Raw genomic sequence first — 25,261 nt, forward strand, 5'->3', positions numbered from 1 at the left:
AGAAAAAAATAATAAATGGTGCTGGCATAAAATGATGCAAAATGAGGTATATTCTAGAAATACTTAGTCAGTATTGTATAGTATGATGCAGTGTCAAGTAATTGAAAGATCAATGAAGAGAAAACGTAATACTGTACACTATAGTGCACTGGGCACTAGACTTATTTTATTAATATATACTGCAATGACCCAAGTTAGCTGTGATGAAAGAATATAGTGATGCAATGCAGATATTATGCATTGGAGAACAGGCTTTGAAAGGGTTATGGAACTGAATAACTGATATGGAAAATTACAAAAAATATTATTCAGAAAATATAAAAGTGCCACCTGAGGCATTCTTGCTCCAGTCACCAATTGTAGGCCATTCTGAGACGAGACCAACATGTCTAACCTCTAAGGATAAATCTATCTATGTATATACAGTACCAGGCCTGCAAAACAACACACACACACCATTCATACTCTCAGGTGTTGTGGCTCACTGTGCTGTACACCAGGCTTTCATAAAGGCACTACAAGATGAAACCAACATGTCAACACTCTAACAATGATGATGATGTTCAAATAACTGTACAAATAATGCATAGCTACATCTAAATTACATAAATTATTTCTTAATGCACACCCTGAAGACAATATAAACAGTCCTCTTTCTGAGAGGTTGTCAAAATTATGTGTAACTTTTTAGAATATGTATAATTTATTAGGGAAGAGACTGGAGATTTACCAGCCAATGCATCACAGTCAAGCCCAGCAACACAGGTTTTTATGAAGAGAGTGGGAGAATCGATTGTTGACTCTCAAGGACCAGCAACCTTCACCGTTTGAAGAAGCTGCATTGCATTTGTGCCAAGTCTGATGGGCTGGCCAAATGCAATGCTGGCTGAAGGAGACTCCATGCGGTCCTTCTCACCTGTTGGGGCAAAGGAAGAAGTGGTGCATTAAAAAGGTGGATCTTAAAGAGGAAAAACTTAAAACAAAACTAAAACAAAGTAATCCAAATTAAGGGAAAGAAAAAAATTCTGAGACCAAGATTTACAATTAATAATCACATAACAGACACACCAGCAATTTCTTACTTTATGCTGTTTACTTAAAATTACATCTTGGATATACAATTCTTTCATTCAGATTCTCACAAGTGAACACAATTTGTAATTTTAAGAAATTTCCTTAGCCTTTGATATTTTCTAACCTATGCTGTAAAATCCCCAAGGCATGGCATACTGGTAACAAAATCTACAAACATGATCACAACACTATCTTTTTACCTTGGAGGACTGGCACCTCAGTGGGCTTTTTTTTTCTTGTACTTTTGTTATTGTAGGCCAATGCTACTCTTACATACAAAATAGAACACTCACCTCTAAGGACTGCTGACTTGAGGAACTGTGTGCAGGTCTCAAAGGACATCTTCTGAATGGGGGAGATTGAGGATGCCATGGCCTGCCGGGAGCAAGCCTTGTACACTCCCTCACAGGTAAAGTAATCAGCCAGCAGTGTGAGGTGCCGGAAGTCAACCTGCAGGAGTAACAATAATATTCATCACCACAATCCATCACAACATTTCACACCAAGGTAAATAATAATCAGACTTAAAAAAAGTAGTCATAACTCTGAGGTAGAGACAATTCTTATGTTACATCAAGAATACTATTGCCAACAAACTAGACCTTCACTTCCAATTTACACTCATAAACCTGTTGCCTGCTGCGGGAGTGTTGGAAATCTGTACATGATCTTGTCAAATTCAAGTGAACCATTTATGTATGTTAAGTGTGAAAGTTAAGCCAATACAAACTAACGGATCACACAGTTGCCAACACTCAGCCAATAATAAGATGCTGCCTCATCTCACCTTGATGTCGTAAGCGGACTGGACAGCACGCAATTCCCGGATGATGGAGCGCTGAGCTGCCTCAATGCCATACATCTGTGCCACCTGGTGGATGTTGTTGGTGTACAGGTGGTTCACGTCCAGCAGGTGCTCAAACTCAAACATTTTCTGTCAGGGAAGGGAGAAGTGAAGGGATTTTGGGGAAGACAAAGAGGGGGACACTTCTTTGCACTTCAGTATGCAAGTTAGTCTTACATAGTTTAGTTAGACATGTGACACTTTAAACAGAATTGCATAAACTCAATTCAAGGTGTTAGCTCATTCACCAGAATGTTGACTCCCTCCGTCCTGAGCACGAGTCGCTTGTCCTTTTCCACCACAAAGACGCGGCGGATGCCTCGCACATAGTGGATCAGCGAACGTCCCGCCGCTGCACGCACAATGGAATGCAGGTCACACACTCCACGGCTCACTGGCATATCTAAGGTCACCTGAAGCATTATATTTTATAACTTAAGAACACTTTCTTGAGGACAATTTAGTCTGTTGTAGTCTCTCTTTTTTGTCTCTAATTGTCAGAATTGTAAAAAACTTGAGTGTATGTATTCACCAAGGTCATCTGCTGGTCACCTACTATGGAACAAGCCCAGAGCTCATACTTTTACATTCACTTTTGTTTGCATCTCTCTCTTAGCACCTTGGCCTCAGATGGTTGAAGACAAATAAACAGAACAAATACATATGCAAATAACAAAGCAGCACTCACTTCACACCATAGTTCTCCCTTCATGTCAAAGTTGTAGTCTACGATCCATGAGTCTTTCTCCATGAGCACCTCCTGCCGCTGCCTTGCCTCCTCGGGGCTCACCTTATCCTTGCGTCGCTTGTTACTGAAGTGCAAGTTGGGGCCAGGCATCTAGGGGTGGGCAGGTGAGGGTTTGAAGCCACACATAATGCACATAATGGAACATGCAACTCTCTTCAATAACCACATCTTCCATAATGTTTACAGATTTCAAATGTCTGGGATAATGTTTAAAGTTTCAAATCACACAACAGAGTCTGCAACCTCTCCATTCAATAACTGTGCCTTAGATAATGTTTACAAGTTTTCTATCCATAAGACAAAGAACACCATTTGCTCTGTGATTTTTCTCAGTATAGTGATATTTTTGTTTTTGTTCTGGAAGTCTATAAGATGAACCTTCAACTTTTCACTGAATAGTGAAAGGTTGAACAGACAGTAAAGCTTTAACTCTCTGTGGAGGCTGAGGCAGCAGATATAAACAACTAGATTGAAGCAGCAACAGTATGATTCGTTCCCAGCAAGGAGTAACAGGATCTTAAATATTCACAATCAGCGTAAGCTATCTTCAATAATAATCATAACGGTGGCGTCAATGAAACTTAACACAATCTCACCCCATTCTCCTCCACTTCCTCTGTCTCCTCCACCTCCTCTCCAAAGCCTTCATCTTCAGCCATGGCATCTTTTTTCTTGCCCTCAGCTCCTTCATCATCTGACAAGCCATCTTCCTCCCTGTCCTCCTCCTCCTCAGGCTCAGAGTAGTCCTGCTCCTCCTGCTTCTTGCTCCATGATGAGGTGGCAACATCTCCATCGCCAGCAGCCTGTGGGTGATATACAGTTTGCTTACATAAATCTATTTCTAATTTTCAACATGTTTCATACAATACAAAGTAAAATAAGCAACATTTCTTTTTCTTTTTTATTCAATTACTTTACCCTACCTAAGTAAAATATGTGCATATATTTTCAGGTTAGATTACCCACACAATTATGTAATTTTATTTTGGGAATCCACCAATTTAATAAAGTTTAAAGTTTAGTAAAACATCAACTACAAGTTTTAGTTTTCCACTTCCATTCTTTCATTTATATTCTGAAGACTTACAAAACCTTAAAAAGAGCCAACTGACTTGTACTCACACAAAAGTATGGGAAACAATCCCAGAAACAAAAACTCGCAATATGTAATGAAGTCCAACTAGAATAACAATGCTCTTCACAACATACATCATATTCATTCACGAAAATTTCTTACAAAACCTTAGCAGACAGCAAGACAACAGTAAAAAAAAAGAAAAAGATATTTACTACACATATATATTGATTAGTTGTACTCTAATTTGTAGAAGACATTCTTACCCTCTCTTCATCTTCCTCTTCTTCATTTTCATCATCAGACACACCAAATGTTACTTTGTTCCTCGTCTCTGGTGCATCCTCTGTTGCATCCCGTCCCTCCCCTTCCTCGGATACAGTCTTCCTGGATGCCCTCTTTTTGTACGAGTCACTGTGAAGACAAATTACTCTTGAGTGAAGAAAACTCAAGAAAGGAAATAATATCCTTTCCTCTATAAAGCATCACATTACTTACACTCCAATTAAAAATAAGACATGCAAGCATAGATATATGTTAGCTCAGGAAGTTTAGATGGATATGTGAACTCAAATGACTGACTGATGGTCCTCCTGGTGCTACATAACAAGGGTTTCCAAATTAAGAACCACAGAGTGCTTTCAGGAAGGCCATAAAATGATTTCAAAGTCATGATTTATATCTACCACCAAGACTTAACTGACTCACCACAAGATCTGCTTGTATTTGAAAGCATTGTGGATGTCCTTCATGATGACTTTTGGGATGAACTCCTTCTCCACATATGCTAGCACCTGCGAGGGAGTGACAGTGTACACGAAGCGGTATTCTCGGTGTGGCAGGAAGGTGAGGCGGAGGGTGGTGCGGTGTTTCAGCTTCCCTGTCTCCTTCTGGTGCAGCCCTGTGGTGATGGTCATGCTCTCCAACACCTGCAGATACCAAGAGAATGAATGTCCAGGTAGAATTAAAGAAGACAAAATAGCAGGTGATGAGAACATAGAAGCTATCATGCCTACACATACACATGGCAGTCCCTATCCATACACTTGTCTAATCTTCACTCAGCACTAACATCCTGATCACTGATTCCATTCCATTCATCTACCACTCTCTTTGTAGGTGAGAGGGAGTTGGGTGCAAGTGACAACCATGAAATAGAGAGTGACAGCCATGGGATAGAGAGTGACAGCATGGGATGAGAGAGAGTTACAAGGCTTCAATGATAATAATAAAAGGGAAGGTCTTCAGGATGGTCTTATTGAGGGAAATGTGACTGTCTTAGATGGTCTGAAAGATAATGAGAGAGGTGGAGAAGTCCTAAATGGTTTAAATGAGGGAAGTGTGGGAAGGTGTTCTTCTGTGTGGTATCAAATGGGAGAGTCAGACTATCCACTACAGTCTTTCCAGGGGAAGTGAGTGTCCCTTGAAAGCCCAGTGAGGGAGAAGAAATAATGTCCTTTGAATGTCTCCTGAATGATCCTAACAAGGGAAGTGAAGAAGAGGGTGTCTATGGGTATCCTGAGTGTGGGAGAGGCAAACAGCACACTCACCTTGCTTAAGGACACTTCGGACAGCTTGATGCGTAGGGCCTCAGCTCGTGACTTGGTGACGTGGTCAAGGAAAGGCACCTCCATGATTGGGGTGGAGATATTTTTGGAGGCTGTACGTAGCACCTCCTTCATGCGGGGCACACCTGGGTGAATATAAGGAAGAGGGAGGTGTTATACGGGGTGTGACACACTGTATCACGTCACAGCAGGGAAAACAGAAGTAGGGAAAGATGTTTGACAGTAGCAATTAAAATGTCTCATGCATCACTTATCCAATATTTGATCACTACATGAGCAAGAAGTGTGATGAGAGGCTGAAGAAGAGAAGGGACTGACCGAGTGTGACGTTGAGCTCGTCCCTGCCAGCAAAGTGGAAAGTGTTGAGGGTCATCTGAGTGAGAGGTTCCCCAAGGGCCTGTTTGGAGAAAGAAGAGAGGTAAGTCTCTCTTATGTACACACACACACACACACACACACACACACACACACACACACACACACACACACACACACACACACACACACACACACACACACACACACACACACACACACACACACACACACACACACACACACACACACACACACACACACACACACACACACACACACACACACACACACACACACACACACACACACACACACACACACACACACATAGTGGATAAGGTGGTGAGCGTGGGATCGGGCAGATGTCCATGCGTAGGTTCGAATCCCACCACGTACAGCCTTAAAACCCTTTGCCATTTGTCGAGTGGTTTCAAGTTACCTACATGTCACCATGATACCCAGGTTCTAGGTGGTTACACTCAAGATGAGCTTGGGCCCTAATATGGGTACCACTATAAATAAAATTGCCTGCGCCACTAATGGGCGGAAGCTGAACAGCGCTTCCCATACACTCTTCAAGTGTGCCTACAGACACACACACACACACACACACACACACACACACACACACACACACACACACACACACACACACACACACACACACACACACGGTAGCTCAGTGGTTAGAGCGCTGGCTTCACAAGCCAGATGACTGGGGTTCAATTCCCCGGCCGGGTGGAGATATTTGGGTGTGTCTCCTTTCACGTGTAGCCCCTGTTCACCTAGCAGTGAGTAGGTACGGGATGTAAATCAAGGAGTTGTGACCTTGTTGTCCCAGTGTGTGCTGTGTGCCTGGTCTCAGGCCTATCCGAAGATCGGAAATAATGAGCTCTGAGCTCGTTCCGTAGGGTAACGTCTGGCTGTCTCGTCAGAGACTGCAGCAGATCAAACAGTGATTCCCGTGTCCTCTCTTCCCGGTTCCCTTTGTGGTCTCATTTAAACACACACACACACACACACACACACACACACACACACACACACACACACTTCTATCACAAACCCCCAGGGATTCATAAGATTTCCAGGGGTACTTAGATGGCTGATTTAATGATATATCCTTTGCGAGCACATCTTATCTCACTTTCCTTTTGCTGAGATCTCCATTTTAGGGATTTCAATGTTCACCACCACCTTTGGCTTTCATCTTCTTTCACTGACCAACCTGGTGAACAAACCTTCAACTTTGCTATCCTTCATGACCTAGAGCAGCTAGTGAAGTTCCCTACCCGTATTCCTGACCGCCTTGGAGACACGCCCAACATTCTTGATCTTTTCCTAACCTCCAACCCTTCTGCTTACTCTGTTAAACTTTCCTCTCCGTTGGGCTCCTCCGACCACAATCTAATTTCCGTTACCAGTTCTATCACTCCAGTGCAGCCTCAGGACCCGCCTAAGCGGAGGTGCTTCTGGCATTTTAACTCTGCTAAGTGGGAGGAACTAAGGCAGTACTATTCTGATTTCCTTGGGATGATTATTGTTTTCATGTCAGAGATCCTTCTCTTTGTGCCGAGCGCATAACAGAGGTGATTATCTCTGGCATGGAGCTATACATTCCTCATACTTTCTCTAACCCTAAAGCTAAAAAGCCTTGGTTTAACTCTGCTTGTTCTCGTGCTGTCAATGATAGAGGCGGCTCACAAACGGTTCCGTAGCCATCCAACTGCTGAAACTCATGCCCTATATATTTCTGCCCGTAATCATGCCAAATCTATTCTCCAACTTACTAAAAACTCTTTCATCAATAGAAAATGTCAAAGTCTTTCCAATTCTAACTCCTCTCGAGATTTCTGGCATCTAGCCAATAATATCTCTAACAACTTTACTTCTTCGTCTTTCCCTCCTTTACTTCATCCAGATGGCTCTACAGCTGTCTCTTCTTTTCTAAAGCTGAACTCTTCGCTCAAACCTTTGCTACCAACTCAACTTTGGATGATTCTGGGCATATTCCTCCTACTCCTCCACCCTCTGACTACTTCATCCCTAAAATTAAAATTCTTTATAAAGACGTTTTCCTGGCCCTCTCTGGCCTTGATTCTCGGAAGGCTTACGGTCCGGATGGAGTCCCTCCTGTTGTTCTCAAAAACTGTGCTTCCGAACTCGCTCACTGCCTGGTCAAACTCTTTCATCTGTGTCTCTCTACTTCTATTTATCCTTCTTGCTGGAAGTTTGCTCACATTCAACCTGTCCCTAAAAAAGGTGACCACTCCAATCCTTCTAACTACCGCCCTATAGCTTTGATTTCCTGCCTTTCTAAAGCCTTTGAGTCTATCCTTAATAGGAAGATAATGAGGCATCTATCAGCTCACAACCTTCTCTCTGATTGCCAGTATGGTTTCCGTAAAGGCAGATCTACTGGTGATCTTCTTACTTTCCTAACTGAATCTTGGTCATCCTCTTTTAGGGACTTCGGTGAAACCTTTGCTGTCGGCCTTGACATATCGAAAGCCTTCGATAGAGTCTGGCACAAATCTTTAATTTCTAAACTACCCTCCTACGGATTCTATCCTTCTCTCTGTACCTTCATCTCCAGTTTCCTTTCCGATCGTTCTATTGCTGCTGTAGTAAGAATACTTTTGCCTTTTGATTTAGTGTCAGTTCAAGTAGATGGTCTTACGACTCAGAAGGTTCTTGATGAGAAAAGGTTGAGAACCCCTGACTTAGACAGTCATCTCACAAAGCAATCATCAAGTTATCAAATCTTTCATTAATGAACTCACAAAGAACCAATATATGCACTAACTTTTAACTTTCTAATATATGATAGGACTGGTTAAAGGCAAAAAGTAAAATAAATAGACTAAGAATGAGACAAAACAAAAGAAGGAAAGAAGAAAGTAATGAAAGAAAAGAAGAGAAAAGAAAAGAAAAGAATTAAAAGACATAATGCATCCATCCATCAACACACAATCCCTCAGCAGTCAATCCAGCCCGACAGGGCCAAGCCCTTCACCTGAGCACAGAGCGCCCCGACGGCCTCCCCTGGGTTGACAATGGAGTTGAGGGCCTTCATGTGCACTGCCGTGGCCACCTCCTGCTTGCTGAGGACATGCGTGGTAGGTGTTTGAGGCACATGCACCTGTTCATAGTACTTGTCCACCATAGCGTCCAGGGCCTCAGACACCACACCCAGGTTGGAGGCGATGGAGAACACTGAGTTGATGGGATCGAGACCCTTGGCAGTTTTCTTCCTGTATCTGAGGGATGGAGGAAGGGCAGCTGTCAAAGATACCTTGGTATTCTTCATTGGGTTTCCTAATTAATGAGTTTTTTTCAAAAGTAATATGTTTTGTTTTTAATATAAGTACTTGTGTATCATTCATCAATGTTTTAATCATTTTACTGTGATATGCAATAATTTACAACATTGAAAGCTCTGTACAAAGCCTCCACAAATATCTACAACAAAGAAAAACATGAAGAGAATAGATTTTCCATTGTTGATTCATTTTTGAGATGTCTGGAACAAACCAAATACCTTATTGTGGTTTGTGATTGAGGAAAGATGCACCAAAAAGTAGTGTTAGGATTAAATCAACCATTACAAGTAGTTTTCCGATTTTTTCCATGAGGCACTATCAGTATAAAACACACAACCCAACTATATAATACGCATGATCCACATAAATATCATATAATGTATTTGAAGGCACAGCACAGCACATAGGCAATAACTCTCAGTCCCTTCTGTCAGTAGCAAAGAGTGGACCAGTGGTAGGTGTAGATCACTGCCACTCACTTGTCTCTCTCCTCAGGCCTCAGGCAGTGCCACAGACTCTGCAGCTGGAGGCTTGCGTTGGAGCGGCCCACTGTGTAACCCGGGATATGCTTCTGCTCCTCCACCTGCTTAGAAATAAAGGGAAAACAAACAGGGTAAGAAATATTAAACATTACAATAAAACAATGACTCAATTTTACCTTAATGTACTTTATAATCAACACCAACAGCACAAACTTTAGTATACCAAAGTTTTTTTTTCTTTATTATAAATAAAAAGAACACTTTCAAAGGTCCTGAACTCATGCATCTCAGTCCTTTTGCATTGTACAGGAGTTCTAATTTCCTATAGTGTTCTCTCTCTACAGCCACACATACATCTAAGAGAAGGTCTGCCACATGGAAAATACCATCACAAGAACAGAACCAACACAGCTAAAAAAATATATGGCAATGAATGTGACTATGGTAAACCCAGATCAAAGGAATCAATGTTAGGGTTATCTCAGCTACAATCAGTACTCAGTGGTTGGAAACAACACAACAAAATACAACACAACACAGCACAACATAACACAGCACAAGACAACATAGCACAACATAACACAAAGTGATACAACACAACACAGCACAACACAACAACGCAGTGGATAAGGTGGTGAGCGTGGGAACAGGCAGACGTCCACGCGTAGGTTCGAGTCCACCATGTACAGCCTTTAAACACTTTGCCATTTTGTCGAGTGGTTTAAAGTTACCTACATATCACCATGATACCCAGGTTCTAGGTGGTTACACCCAAGATGAGCTTGGGTGGTGATATGGGCCCTAATATGGTACCACTATAAATAAAATTGCCTGTGATACTAAAGGGCGGAAGCTGAACAGCGCTTCCTAAATACTCTTCAAGTGTGTCTACAGGCGCTATAGGCCTTACAGGAAAAAAAAAAAAAAAAAAAAAAAAAAACTACTTGACACAGCACATCATAGCACAGCACAATATAACACAACATATCACAGCACATCACAGTACAGCATAACACAACACACACCTTGCTGCAGAACTTGAGGAAGCCACTCCACCGCACACCACGCTGCTTGGGACCTTTCTTGATGTACTTGCTCATCTGTGGGAAGAGGCAGAGAGTGAGACAATAGTGATGCTCTCACTTCTCTTGTGTATTGATGATGAAATGATAAAACTTGCACTAATAAAATAAATAACATAAAACTTCTCTTGCTTCTTCTGCCTACCTTCTTCCTGTACATCTCCACCTTTTCATGTTGACCAGTGGATTTGGCCAGGGTGAGGGCACGAGGCTCCATGAGGCGATGGCTGTTCTGCACCAACACATCCATGGTGGCCAGAGTCTTCAGGAACGGCACCTTTGTCACATCCAGACCGTCCTCACCATATGCAAACTGGTGATGCAAACACAGCAGTGATATTAATCATTTCTTTGTATATGCTCTATCTGTATGTCATGTGAGAAAAATTTGCAAAAGGAATTTCATTATTGCTACAAGGTACAATTGTACAGGAAAGATGAATGTTTAGATGCTACATAAAAAGGACCAATCCTCTTTTCTTCTTGGTCACTCAAGAAAGGACAACAGTAATATAAAGATGAAGAAAGATTCCTACAAATTAGATAAGCATCAATGAATGTTTCTGCTCAATATTCAAGTCTACCTCCAGTGATTGAATGCAATATAAGAAATGAAGGTGGCACCTGCCTCTGTCCAGCCTCAGTGACTCACCTGCAGCACCAGGCCATCACTGTTGCGCACCGTCATGTCGTACTTCACCTGGATCCCTTCCAGGTGCTTGATGAGGCACCGCTGCAGGTAGCCACTGTCTGCAGTCTTCACAGCAGTGTGCTGCAGACTCTGTGGTGAGGAGAGCCAACAAAATAATAATCAGACGTCAGATCAGATGAAAAAAATAGTGCAGACATAATGATACATTCTAAGTTAGTCATAAATCTATTTATACAAATGAACATGACAGTTCTTTAACTTCACTCATATTTTTGTACTTTTCTTCTGTACTTTGTTCTGGAACTTAATCTTTATAATTTTGTCTTCCTGCAAACCACATTTAATTGTTTCCTGGGATCCTAAACACTCACGTCACGGCCCACAATGCAGAGGAAGTAGTAGGACTTTGGGTTGATGCCGGTCATGAACCTGTCCGGGATGTAGCCTCCAGCACGGGGGTTGACCTCATAAGCCTTGAAGGACGGGAGGGACTTGCCAGTGATGCTGAGTGGCATGCGCTTCCCATCAATGGCCACAGACCCAAACAGTGACGCCATCTGGTTCATGTTGACCTGAGAAGCAATGGCACTGTTGTTCTCATGGTCATCCTATCAGTGATAGCTAAGAGGTGAGGTGTGAGAGGCAATGTTTGTTGGTGTTCTACTACATGGGATGAAAGGCTTACCTTGGAACCCTTAGCACCAGTGTCCACCATCATCCTCATGTGGTTGTCCAGGCCTCGTCTCAGCAGCTGTTTCTCATTTTGTCTGTGGGTAGAAGATGAGGGTGTAACATATTCTGAGGAAAACATAATTTCTGCCTTAATGGATAAATGGCACCACCTGGGAATGTGGTTTTGGTGCAAACAAAACCATTAATAATTCTTTTTTCCAGCTAGGCCATCTTGTCACATCAGCTGAACCTTTTAAAGCTGTGTCATCCTACCAACCTGAACACAGCTTCACACTGTAATGTCATGACACATCCGGTCATCAGCCGTATCAAAATTCAGAGCCTTTTAGTAATGAGTTTTGCATTCAGGCTAAAAGTTTGCAATATCTCCATACTGTGAAACTGAATTCAGACACTAATAATGGCATAGACTGTACTACTGTTTAATTCCCCACGATTCTGCAGTGATCTGTGGCAGTGAGTGAGTGTGAGACACCAACCCACCCTGTGACAGTGGAGGTGGTGCCACCCAGGACAGCAGTGTAAGCAGCATCTATGGACGCCATGTCTTTCTCATTGCCAGACATGTGACAGCGCTCATAGTAGTCCCTCAGGTCTGCCTCCACCACATCCAGCTTCAGGCTCACACCAAAGGGTGTCCGCTGCCGGTGGAAGGGAATGCGGGTGGATTTGAGGAATGAGCTCAAGATGTGGGATGGAGTAAAAACAAGTGCCTCTGACTCATTACCACTATTAAAAACTATGATTTCTGATCTTGTGCACTAGAAATATAATTCACAATTAACTCTACTATATAACATCCATCCTCTGTAAATTGTCAAGATACAAAACTATGTACAGTACATATCTAGTTTTCCTGAACTCTGGATAAATATGATTCTTTTTCAGAATAATACAAAGGGAGAGATCTTGTTTTAACTTACATCATTCTCAACACCAAAGAATATATATGTATATTATTTCAATGAATAGTGACATCCCACTGTAAGGAATGACAGCTTACAATTTTAATTTAATTTCAAACTCAAAGATATTTATTTAACTAAGAAAAAATGGTTTGGATATTCCTGTTGAGTAAAAGGGTTGAAGCAATGATGACACACCTCAACCAGATTGCCGAGAGCATTGCGGCGCCACTCACTGACACTCTTTGGGGTGACAAACTCCTTGACGCTGATGGTGTGGCCGCACCACTTGAGGTAGTACACACACAGACGGTTGATGGCCGTCAGCACCTTGGAGGCAATCGCTCCACCATACAGCTGTCAGCAAGGAACAGGAGTGAGGTGTGTGTGTGTGTGTGTGTGTGTGTGTGTGTGTGTGTGTGTGTGTGTGTGTGTGTGTGTGTGTGTGTGTGTGTGTGTGTGTGTGTGTGTGTGTGTGTGTGTGTGTGTGTGTGTGTGTGTGTGTGTGTAAAAACACTACACTGTAGCTGAATGGTACATACAGATGTACACTGTTTCCACTTCCGAAGAACTTTTAATAAGAAAATAAATAGCCTTCAATAATAAGGAAACACCCATGATGGTCATGATGATGATAGTTAGAATAATTTGGGAGAAGTTCAATCCACTCATCACAATACAATGACAGTAATAATAAAAGATACCATGACAAGCAAGACACAATCCATGAGACACCTTTGAGACAATAACAATGATGCTGTCAATAACAACATCACCACTTCACCAAACAATTGCAACAATAACAAACAGTAAAACTAAGATCACAACACACAAGCCCACACTGTAGCTTACTAGTGGTGGTGGTGGTGGTGGTGGTGGTGGTGGTGGTGGTGATGGGGGTACTCACCTCATAACAGACATGCACCAGGCCATGGCTTGTTGACCCAATGGCACTCTTGTCAATGACTCCTGAGAGCAGCTCCCCATCACGCATCACAAAGTCTGAGTCTGTCATGGCCTCCCGTCTGTGCTCAGCTGAACCCCCCCCACGCCACGGCCGCTGCTCATCCGTCTGCCACATCTGGATGCAGGCAGGGAGGCAGGGAGGGAAACATGAGGTGTGGTGTGTAAGGGAGAATATCAAATGTGACATAACATGATGAGTTTAATTGCAGAGTCTATATGTTTAAACTGAATGAGACAATAAGTTTGGTGTGGTGATTTCTATTCCCACATATGTGATGTTTGATTACCTCTGCTTTTTTTTTTCCTTTTCCTTTGTGATTGGCATACTTTTCTCAGATAAACTCTGGAACTCCCTATCTGTGTCTGTATTTCCAACTTCCTATGACTTGACTTCCTTTAAGAGGGGTGTCACAACATTTATCCCTCTCTTTTGGCTAACTCTATTGGACCTCTACAGGGACCAACAACTAAGTGGGCCTTTTTTCTATCTTTGTTGCCCTTTACCAGTCGTCCCCTCTTTCATAAAAAAAATAATTATGCATAAATAAACAAATAAAAATTGCATTATATGGGTACAGTACATTACTCACATCTACTTTGACGGAGGTCCTGAAGGAGAAAGAAGGTCGAGCCTTGTGCTCTGGAATGATGTTAAGCAGCAGTGTGGACATGACCTGCTTGCCGGACCACAGCTGTTGGGGCTTGAGGATAGTGGGTGGCAGTGTCTTGATCCGGGCAGTGTGGTCTGACAGCCCTGAATACACCAATTGCTGGTAGTCCTTGCGGTCAAAGAACTTCCCTCTTATGGTCAGCATCACACTGGCCACCACACAGTCCTGCAATGCAACACAACTAGCATTAATGTCAGGGTCTTAACCATTACACAGTCCTGCCAACTTATCACAAATATCATTAACCACCATAACTCTGTCACTTACGCTATCTATCCAAATGACACATACAAGCATCACTGACATCATAGTCATAATTACTACAACTTCTATCACATTAACTGTCTACCTAAATGATGGAAGACATAACTAGCAACACAACAATACAGCAGCAATCATACACACAATCCTTACTGTGACACTCTCATCAACCAAACACTCCCAATACACATCTATCATCACCAATCACACCCACCAGGAATACACTACCACACCAAAACACCACTCCCATCAGCACAACACCGACTTAACTTGAAATTGCCTAACCTAACCTGATCTGACATGACCTGACAGACCTGTATAAGACCAGCAAGGGGAGAGCCGTCCTTGGGGGTGAGGTACTGAGCATGTGTGGTCACCAAGCATTGGGCTTCACTGCGGGCCAACTCATTCTGTGGGAAGTGCATGTTGAGCTCATCCCCGTCAAAGTCAGCATTGTAGGCCTTGCAGTTAGCGTAGGGCATGCGGAACACCCGGTCGTTAGGCATGACCCGGGCACGGTGGGCCTGGATGCTGGGCCTGTGGAGGGTCGGCTGGCGGTTCATGAGCACGAAGTCTCCATTCTGCAGGTGCCGGAACACTATCTTGTGGGCATTCACGCAGCGCACGTGTGACTCTGGTGGTGTGAGCAGCTTTTTGGCCATCGCCTCACGCTGTTTGGGGTCGTCAGGGCTGAGGTGCTTCCGGTGACCCTCCTCATCCTCCACCATCACCGCCCCAGGATACACCAGTGGCCCATTTTGCACCTGCGTTGACACAAGGTCAATATTACATCTGTACAGTAACTATCCTACCCATTATTGGTAAGTAAGCTTGCAAACAAGAAGTGCTCTCAATACAGGTTCCAAAATGCCCTTCAACTCAGGAGAAGAAATTATCAAAATACAGCCTGTGAAGATTCTACTCACATGATACAAAATGTTCTTCTTTAAACTAGGTGTTTAACATACACATGTGAATTGCCTATGCACAGATTTGGTTTATTCATTAAAATCAGAAAGATTAATTACATCATACTATTCATACATTAACTGTAATGATTAAGATGGTTTGGACAGGTGAAGAAAAACAAAGAGGTAAGATGACAAGACTTAGGGGCCGCCGTGGTACAGTGGAACCATGCGTGCTTTGGTATCCGAGTGGTCTCCAAGCGCACGGGTTCGAATCCTGTCCACGGTCCGAGTGTAGGTTGGGCTTCCTCACTCAGGGCAACGGTTTCCTAGCGGGTGGGCTTTGAGATAGGGAGTACCCAAAAAGTATCCCCTTTAGCCCATAAATTCCCGTGAAAAGCCCACATGGTATAAATAAAAAAAATAAAATAAAAAATATTTAAAACGAAATGAGTTTGTGAAAAGAAAACATCCTATGTAAAACACTATGGCAGAGTGTTCAGTGTTGTAGTGACTGAACAAGGAAGGATGGTAAGATGGTAAAATGGTAAAATGTGAAGAGAATGAACCAAGTGGACAGGAACAAACAGACTCTCCTGCTGGGACCATCCTCTAAAAAAGAACAAAGCATGTTGGTAAGACAGAGAATGTTCTGCACCTGTACAATCTAACATGAGTGGCAGAACAATGGCTCACCAGGCGCCTGAGGTACTCCACATTCCACTGTGTGACGGGCACGGGGTAGTACAGCCGCACTGCGAAGTCTTTAGGCACTCCAACTTCATCCACTGCCAACATGGGGTCAGGCGCAGCAACAGAGCGAGCCGAGAAGTTAACACGCTTGCCCATCAGGTTGTGGCGGAACAGCCCTTCCTTCTTCTCTATGATCTGACAGAGGAAGGACGGTGAACAAGGCTTATAAGCACAGCATACATCAGCATTACGCTATCATTATTACTATGCAGTCATTAAAACAAAAATTATCACTAACAGTTGAAATCTAACCAAACCTCAAATTTGGCAACTAGATAAACAAAGTACCAATGCATTCCTTACATGGTCTGGCACACAGAAGTAAGCTCACTTTTAGTGATGTCAATGTCACTCACAACAGACTTCAAATGTGTCTCAAAACACACCACATCCAATGCAGGTGGATCAATAAAATGGCTCTTGGCCTCAATTTTGCACCACAACACTATATGCATTTAGAAGGCTCTAGAAGCTGAAAGAGTCTTTAAGGTGGTTTTATAGTTATAGTGACATTAAGATTTCTACATTACTAAGAGGAAACACTCTTGAGAACCCAGTCAATCATCTCTGTGGCCTTTGAAGAATAGTCATACTGAGAGAATTAAGCATCTCAGATGCCTCCAATAAGATCCAAGAGTAAATCAACAAAACATCTGTAATTACCTAATTAACCCTGGAATGGCAAAGTAGCATTCCTGAACTTACCTAAGTGTTAATCTTCTTGGAAGACAGAAACACTCAACTAATTATTAAAAACCAGAGAAAATCAATATTTCTGACTGGAATACAACACAATATAAAATCAGAGACACATAAAGGAACACTACTTACCATGAAGAACAGATCAACCCAACCAGTGACATGGAAACTCTGTGAAGTGTGAGTCCTTAACCAAATATTACTCAATGCATAAAGCCAAACACAGCCAGCAACATCATAACCACAAACTAGCACATGTCAAAGCAATCATAAACTGAGAGAACTCCCTCCATGAAGAAATAACATAAAATCTTGAGCACGCACCTGCCTCATCCCCTTCGTGGTAGACTTCACCAGTCGGGTCAGCTCAGCATCATACTGGGCATCCACATAGTTCTGTAGCTGGTACCACACTGTCTGAATCTTCTCCACATAGGTGCTGCCGGCCACCTCTGCTATCATGTACTGCAGTGCCTCAGGAAGGTCCCGCACAGTGCCATTCACCAGGGACAGCAGGAAGCGCAGCACCTTGCTTAGACGCACCACGTTCTGCACCACACCCAGGGACAAGACTCTGTTAGGTTTGTGCTCTCTCTCTCTCTCTCTCTCTCTCGAGAGAGAGAGAGAGAGAGAGAGAGAGAGAGAGAGAGAGAGAGAGAGAGAGAGAGAGAGAGAGAGAGAGAGAGAGAGAGAGAGAGAGAGAGAGAGAGAGAGAGAGAGAGAGAGAGAGAGAGAGAGAGAGAGAGAGAGAGAGAGAGAGAGAGAGAGCAGATACTTATAACAATGTAGAATAATTCAGTTACTTAATTAGCAACTCCTGCAATAATGGATAACAATACAGTGTCAGGCAAGAGCAGGCATGAGTTGAGAGCCAGCAAGTGCTATGTCACACAAAAGTAAGTATGAACACAGGACAACACAATCTGAGCTCCTACATCCCCATCAACTGAAACACCACTGCCACACACCCTGAGGATAACAGTGTGCTGGTGCTCTATTGTCACACCCTCTCGGTAATTGCACGGCCGGAATTTGGGAGGCACCACCATTAGAGTGTTGAGGAAGAAGATGTCAGTTGGATGCTCAAGTTCACTGGCAGCAAGAACTGGATACAGAGCCGAGAGCACTTCCTGGTTTTTGTGCCAGCATTTCCTCAGAATGTCTCTAGCCTGTGGGGGAACATAGGATGTAACACAATGCTAACTCAGATACATTAAGGAACACTGCTTACCAAAACCAGCCAACCAGTAAAGTCAAAACTCTGTGAACTACGAGTTGAGGATATGGATGAATGGAGGGTTGACTTCAGAAAAAGGAGGGCATGCTTCTATATTACAAGTGAGGTTGGCTGAGTAGAAGGAAAGATTATGTTCCTGGCTGGTAAGATGTACATTACTATTATCTTTACAACCATCCTTTGATATCCAGGAATATTTTGGAAACTATAATAACAGAAATGAACAGAAGTACTAAGACAGGAGGAGAGAGAGACCTTCTTATCATTGGCTAACCCCTTAATAGAGAATACCCAAGACCAGACACCAGAGTACACTCATAGGCATAAAACATAAGACAACAGTTAAAGGTAGTACACAATTCTTAATGCAAATAGTCAGAATAATGACTAAAACACTGATATAAGACAGTTTCCTCCTATAATTGAGTGAAGAAAGAAATACTTCAGTAAAATGCACCTGTTCTGAAGTGATATATGACTGAGCATCCAGAATGGTGTTAGATTTCTCTTCTTCATTTTCCTCTTCCTCTCTTCTTTGTTCTTTTTCAGCCTCCACTTCTTCTGTCTGTCCATCCTTGTCCTTGTCCTTCTTATACACAGACCTGATGAAGCGTGAGTTCTGCAGTGTCAGCCTGACAATGGGCTCATGGCAGAAGACACACCGCTTGTGATCTTTATAGTAACACTTCTTGATGAAGGACCTCACCACTTCATCCTCCAGGTTCTTGATGATAGAAGTGGAGGTTTCCGGGCTGCAGGTGCCACCTGACAGGAGGAGAAGTCATCAGAGACATGTAAACTTGACACATATTCATTAAAATAATCTCTTTTTTTTTCATCTTAAAGCATGATGCATTTCTTGAAGGACTGTGCTGTTCGAGCCCAAAGATTAACAATGACTAGCATGGGTGATTACACTTACAAACGATGACCCGTGTTGCTCCTCACCTTTGATCACCTTGTCACAGTATGTGGACAGGGTCCGCTTCAGGTTCAACAGATCCGCCACAATGCCTGCGTCCTGAGACACCTTGTCGTTAACCCCCACCGAAACCTGGTAAAGACATCAATGGAAACATCCATGCATATGCAAACATAGTGTTGTGTGCATATGTGTGTGTGTGTGTGTGTGTGTGTGTGTGTGTGTGTGTGTGTGTGTGTGTGTGTGTGTAGAATTTGAATCCTAGTCAAACAGGACTTTGTGTGCATGACTGTTGCCTAATATCATACGAACAATACCAAAGAAAAAACTTGCAGAAAACATATTCAACATCCACATAAAAAGTTAAAAATAATAAAATAAATACAAAAATAATTAGATATTTTTCACATTCTTAATAATGCTAACAACTCAAATACTAACAGATAAAAAAAATGGGCAAATTATTAAGTACCTAAATAAATTAATATATAAACTAATAAGCATATTCAAGTATCATTATCAAGAAATTTTCCCAGAAATGTTAATAATTGAGTAATACAAGTAGTAGACACAGCATTACTCACCTCTGTGGCCTCTATGGGATTGGTTACGGAGCGTGACAGGATGTTCTCCAGCTCCAGCGCTTCATAGCCATAGCCAGCATCCAGCAGCTCCATCTGGTGCTTCAGCAGTAACACATGGTGGGCTGCCACAGAGGAACACCACATAAGACAAGACAAGGACAAATAGATTTACAACTCTCTAAGCCCTTAGGAGTAAATACATGAAAAAAGTCAGTAAATTATGTGAGTAAGTGAGAGGAAGGAAATGAAATAAGTCTGACATAAATTTAACAAAGGTGAAGTGTTTATTTTACATAAGAATTATAAAAATTATGAATAGAACTCTTGCAGAGACAACCTTCAAAAGGAGGCAACAAAATACTATTGGTAGTTTTATTCACTCATCAATCCATCCATCCATCCCTCCATTCATTCAATAATCAAGTTTCACATTTGGCAAAGGTATCTAAGTACAATTTAGTTACAAATACTTCAGGTTTTTACAATACATAAACTCTCACTTTAATATTACTATAATATTAAGCCAAAAACAATGAAGTGCAAGAATCTCGACACACTTATTCCCGGGGATGAAGACAGCCCATGCAAACACACAGATCCGAGCCAACACTCACCCCGAACCTGAATCCTGTGACAGGAATAGCAAAGGCCTCGCAGCGTTTTGTTCAGCACATTATAAAAGAAGGGATTGTACACAGGCAGTGGCAACTCTATGTGTCCACAGTGTCCTTGGCAGCGAAGGTTGTTCTTGCCACACGTCTGACAGACATCTTTATTCCTGCCTGCCATTGGTCCTGGAAGAAACATAGAAGGAAAGGCGGATGAAGGACCAATGCAGTACATCTACAGGATAAAAAGCGACAAGTGATTAAGTTCTTCAGTACTGGGACACATTTTTACTGTGAGTTTTGGGTATGATCATACAATCTTATTTACATTAGCAAGGGCCTATGGAGATCAGAAGATTAATAGTTTGTCTTCACATTTCAATCCCTACATAAGTTTCTGAAGCTGTATAAATATTACCAAATAGTAAGGATAATAAATATGAAAATGAATCATGGTACTGTAGGGCTAATAACATGGTGGGTAAGTAGTGATATGAAGTTCAATGCTGCCAGCTTATCACATAGCAATGAATTCTTGAGAAACATCTGCAAGGTTCATATTTGTTGTAGTTTTCATTGATGTGCTGTCAAGACTCAAGATACATTCCTGCAGCCACTAAGAAGATCTAGACAGACATAAATATGTGGCACAAAGAGATGTGAATAAAAATAGTTTGTTTTTAAAAATATACTTCCTTACTTCTAATTTAGATGATAGAAAGCTAATTTCAAGAGAGAGAGAGAGAGAGAGAGAGAGAGAGAGAGAGAGAGAGAGAGAGAGAGAGAGAGAGAGAGAGAGAGAGAGAGAGAAAGCTACAACAAATTCCATCAATCATCAAATGCCAAAGGTTTTCATAACTAGCAATGTTGGCTTGAAGTGTAGGGACAAGACTCACCCATGCGGAGATCATAGAGACCGCTGGGGATGATGTGGCCCAGTTCATTGAAGGATTCATCGCTGGTCACTTCCACCAGGGAGATTTGACGGATCTCATCTTCACTGTAGATCCTGAAGCCAATGTCCTCTATGCGTGTGTGCTCCACCTGGTTGTAGCTCCCCATCCTGAAGGGTAGCCACTGGTTACTTCCTCATATCTTGATCTAACAACCCCGTAGATAATACTGAAGTAATATTAGTGTGTTTATTCAAAAGCACACTTAGTTACTTCTCAAAATTTGATCTAACATCCTCCTTCCCTTAGATAATACTAAAGTAATATTAGTGTATCTATTCAAGAGCTCGCTTAGTTACTTCTCAAAACTTAATCTAACACCTCCCCATTAATAATACTGAAGTAATATTAATGTTTTATTCAAGGGATAGCTTAGTTACTTTCTCATAACTTGATGTAACACCCTCCACAGATTCTTTTTATGTAAGATGGGAAAACTGGCCAAGGGCAACAAAAACAATTGAACAAAAAATCCCACTGAGAAGCCAGTCCTGGAAAAGGGTCGAGAGAATTAATTAAGAGAATGGACGGAATGAATATCTTGCAACCTCCCTCTTAAATGAGTTTAGGTCATATGTAGATAGAAATACAGAAACAGGAAGGGAATTTCAGAATTTACAGTATTTTGGTAATGGCATTTCAACTCAAGGGAGAGGTTAGTTACCTACTTCCTCATAACTTGATTCAAAAACCTTCCCAAACAATATCTAATGACATCAGCACCTTCACCCAAAGGTTTGGTTAGCAGTGCCGGATTTTTTTTTTTTTTACGGTAAGGCCTATAGCGCCTGTAGCCACACTTGAAGAGTGTATGGGAAGTGCTGTTCAGCTTCCGCCCATTAGTGGCACAGGCAATTTTATTTATAGTGGTACCCATATTAGGGCCCATATCACCGCCCAAGCTCATCTTGAGTGTAACCACCTAGAACCTGGGTATCATGGTGACATGTAGGTAACTTTAAACCACTCGACAAATGGCAAAGTATTTTAAGGCTGTACGTGGTGGGATTCGAACCTACGCGTAGACGTCTGCCCCATCCCACGCTCACCACCTTATCCACTATGCCACTGCCTCCCTTAGGTTTAGGTCAGTTCAGTACAGTCATTTCACTGTTGTTCCTTCTATCAAAAATCACAATTTGAAAAAGCTTCACATCTAACTCAGATATCAATGACATCCCAAAATTAGTTATCTGCTCCATCATTTCTACTGTGGCATGAAAACATCATTCATGTAGCTGAGGTAAACTCTTCTCTTTAAGGGAAATATAAATAATTACTGTAAGATAATATTGAAATAACACATCTTAAAGACATGTTAGATTAGGTTTACATTAATTAAGTTCATTCATTTCACTAATAATCTCTTCATTGTGAAGATCACAATATCAAAAGATTTCCATTTTACCAAGATGTAAATACTGTCTCCAAATTAGTAGGGCAAGATTATTTCTACTTTGCCCATCTCCCCTCTACTCTTCCCAAACCATCTCTGGTCTCAGATTCCTTGAGATAGACTGCAAGTAAACCTGTGAACCTTGAACCTGGAAGGCGAGCACTGTACCGCATACCCAGCAGGTTCAGAAGATGAGCCAACTCGACCAACTCCTTCAAGAAAAACATCATACTATCCTTCACCCTTTCACTGCTTCAATCTTCCTTTATCAATATTTTTGGCAAATCTTTATAATACAGCCACATCAGATAGTTGACCTAGCGGGGGGTTCCAGTAAATAATTACCATCAAAATACATTCGTGAGGTAAAGGAAGGATTAATCTCAGTTCCTGACAACATTATAGGTAGCGGCCAGCAGCAGCCACCTGAAGGCGAGGCAATGCACTGACAGCACCTGAGAGCGGCACGCCTCACTTCATAACACTCTCTCCAATCTGAATGTGATACCAGGACCATCACAAACACTGCTTATCCCTTACACAATGTGTTACCTGTTTGCAGGCGACAGGACAGGCCTGGGATGCCAGTAATAATTAAACTATAATGGAAAGTATTGCCTCACGCCAGCCAGGCCGCCGTGCAACACGTGTGGTCACCACAGGCAGCCTGCGTGCTGGTGCCTGTTTGTAAACACTCAGGGAGGACAACGATAAACACTTTACCTAAACACATCATACATTTCTGGGTAAAGGATGCTAATTACTATAAATTTGTAAAGAATAAACAACATTGTCAATTTTTAAACATTGAATTTTCATCGTTTCAGAGAATGATAAAATTTGTAAAATCTAAATGTAAAAAAGCTAAAAACCCGTGTCACTTACATAAATAGACTCATTCGAATGCTGCAATTTTGTTTTACTTCTAGTCCAGGTACCCTACTGGCTACTACTACTACTACCCACCTATTTCACTACCTATCGTACTACTTTCACTATTACTACTACTACTACTACTACTACTACTAATAATAATAATAATAATAATAATAATAATAATAATACTGCTGCTACTACTACTACTACTACTAACTAGGTACTTCTTTTATTAGTACTACAGTGCTACTACTACTAGCCTACTACCAAGGAATATACAAGAATCTTTGATTACTACTTTGACTACTACTACTACTAGGCTACTAGTTGTAACACTGGTTCACTACTACTACTACTACTAGTCACAGCAATACTCGGTACATTGCTATTACGTACTACTACTACTACTACTACTATTACTACTACTACTACTACTACTACTACTACTACTACTACTAGACTAGTAGTAGTAGTTGTAGCAGTACGTGCTACTACTACTACTAGATAGATATTATTGTTGTTGTTCTACCACCACCACCACCACTACTACTACTACTACTACTACTACTACTACTACTACTTTGTAGTACTACAGTAATAGTAGTAGTAGTACTAGTAATAATAATAATAATAATAATAATAATAATAATAATAATAAAAACAATAATAATAATAGTAGTAGTAGTAGTAGTAGCAGTAGTAGTAGTAATGCACTATTGTTGCAACTTCTAGTTAGTAGTAGTAGTAGTAGTAGTAGTAGTAGTAGTAGTAGTAGTAGTAGTAGTAGTCAGCAGCAGCAGCAGCAGCAGCAGCAGCAGTAGTAGTAGTAGTAGTAGCAGTAGCAGTAACAGTAGTAGTAGTAGTAGTAGTAACAGGAACACTATTGCTGATGGTATTAAGCTAGTGTTGACTACTGACAGGAGTTGTAACTAACATGAAATAGTACCTACACACCTAAATTATGCCATTGTTCCTGAGCACACTTGAAGACACCTTGGCACTGCAAATCTAGCATCCTATTGTATGACTTCATAATACAACATCTGAGGAATACAGTGATATGGTGAAGCACTTTTCCAAGTGACTTCCCTTCAAGTAACTTATCATTGCCTTCCACTTATTCTTCCTAGCCATAGACTGCAACAGAAAACAAGTACAATGTATATAGATGATCAAAATACAATATGTAAGTTAGTTTAATTCTTCCACAAGACTATCCTGTAATATGCAACCCTGAGCAGAGGCCATTATGCACTACCACAGACAGCACTGCCACTCCTTGGGACACCTCAAGACCTCAGGTATTTATGTTGAAGTTTGCTGAATGCATGTATTCAAAGTATACTGAAATACAATTTGTGAAGGGTATTAAGTATTTAGATATACAGCTATTTCTGATTTGTATTTTTCTTTTAAACACATTCAAAGTAATTAGTAGCCAGTTCTGGGAACCAATGACTTACCATACAAAATTTGGCTGTTAAAAAAAAAAAAAAAAAAAAAAAAAAAAAATTGGCTGTTAAAATAAAAAAAATAAAAAAACACAAATGTGGTCACTGGGCAGTACAACTGTCTGAAGCTGGATAAAAGAGAGGAATTAAGACACAAACTTTAGTCTCACAGCGAGACAACATGATGACATGCAGTATGGATTGATGTAACT

General features: G+C 41.6%; 1 protein-coding gene across 3 annotated transcripts; it reads right to left on the minus strand.

The window, feature by feature from the left end:
* Positions 1-285: 285 nt before the first annotated feature.
* LOC123511444 (DNA-directed RNA polymerase I subunit RPA1-like) lies at positions 286-23,428 on the minus strand. 3 transcript variants are annotated; one of them, XM_045267327.1, is made up of 31 exons: positions 23,275-23,428; positions 21,270-21,436; positions 20,380-20,559; positions 19,766-19,887; positions 19,208-19,313; positions 18,717-19,024; positions 17,991-18,191; positions 17,347-17,571; positions 16,267-16,458; positions 14,977-15,426; positions 14,321-14,566; positions 13,672-13,845; positions 12,963-13,121; positions 12,343-12,500; positions 11,852-11,933; positions 11,538-11,738; positions 11,167-11,295; positions 10,660-10,827; positions 10,458-10,532; positions 9,430-9,533; positions 8,644-8,887; positions 5,628-5,706; positions 5,292-5,434; positions 4,450-4,670; positions 4,008-4,155; positions 3,263-3,469; positions 2,607-2,756; positions 2,167-2,331; positions 1,862-2,008; positions 1,368-1,524; positions 286-916 (listed from the first exon to the last, which is right to left on the minus strand). In XM_045267327.1, exons 2-31 carry the CDS (start codon positions 21,433-21,435, stop codon positions 804-806), a joined length of 5,220 nt encoding a protein of 1,739 aa, XP_045123262.1. In that variant the 5' UTR covers position 21,436; positions 23,275-23,428; the 3' UTR covers positions 286-803. The 3 variants fall into 3 exon arrangements, with proteins under 3 accessions (XP_045123262.1, XP_045123260.1, XP_045123261.1); XM_045267325.1 differs by having other exon boundaries at positions 9,430-9,536; XM_045267326.1 differs by having other exon boundaries at positions 9,430-9,536; positions 23,263-23,387.
* Between the last annotated feature and the right edge of the window lie 1,833 nt (positions 23,429-25,261).

This window comes from Portunus trituberculatus, chromosome 31 (genome assembly GCF_017591435.1).
Source record: "Portunus trituberculatus isolate SZX2019 chromosome 31, ASM1759143v1, whole genome shotgun sequence".
Classification (NCBI taxonomy): domain Eukaryota; kingdom Metazoa; phylum Arthropoda; class Malacostraca; order Decapoda; family Portunidae; genus Portunus; species Portunus trituberculatus.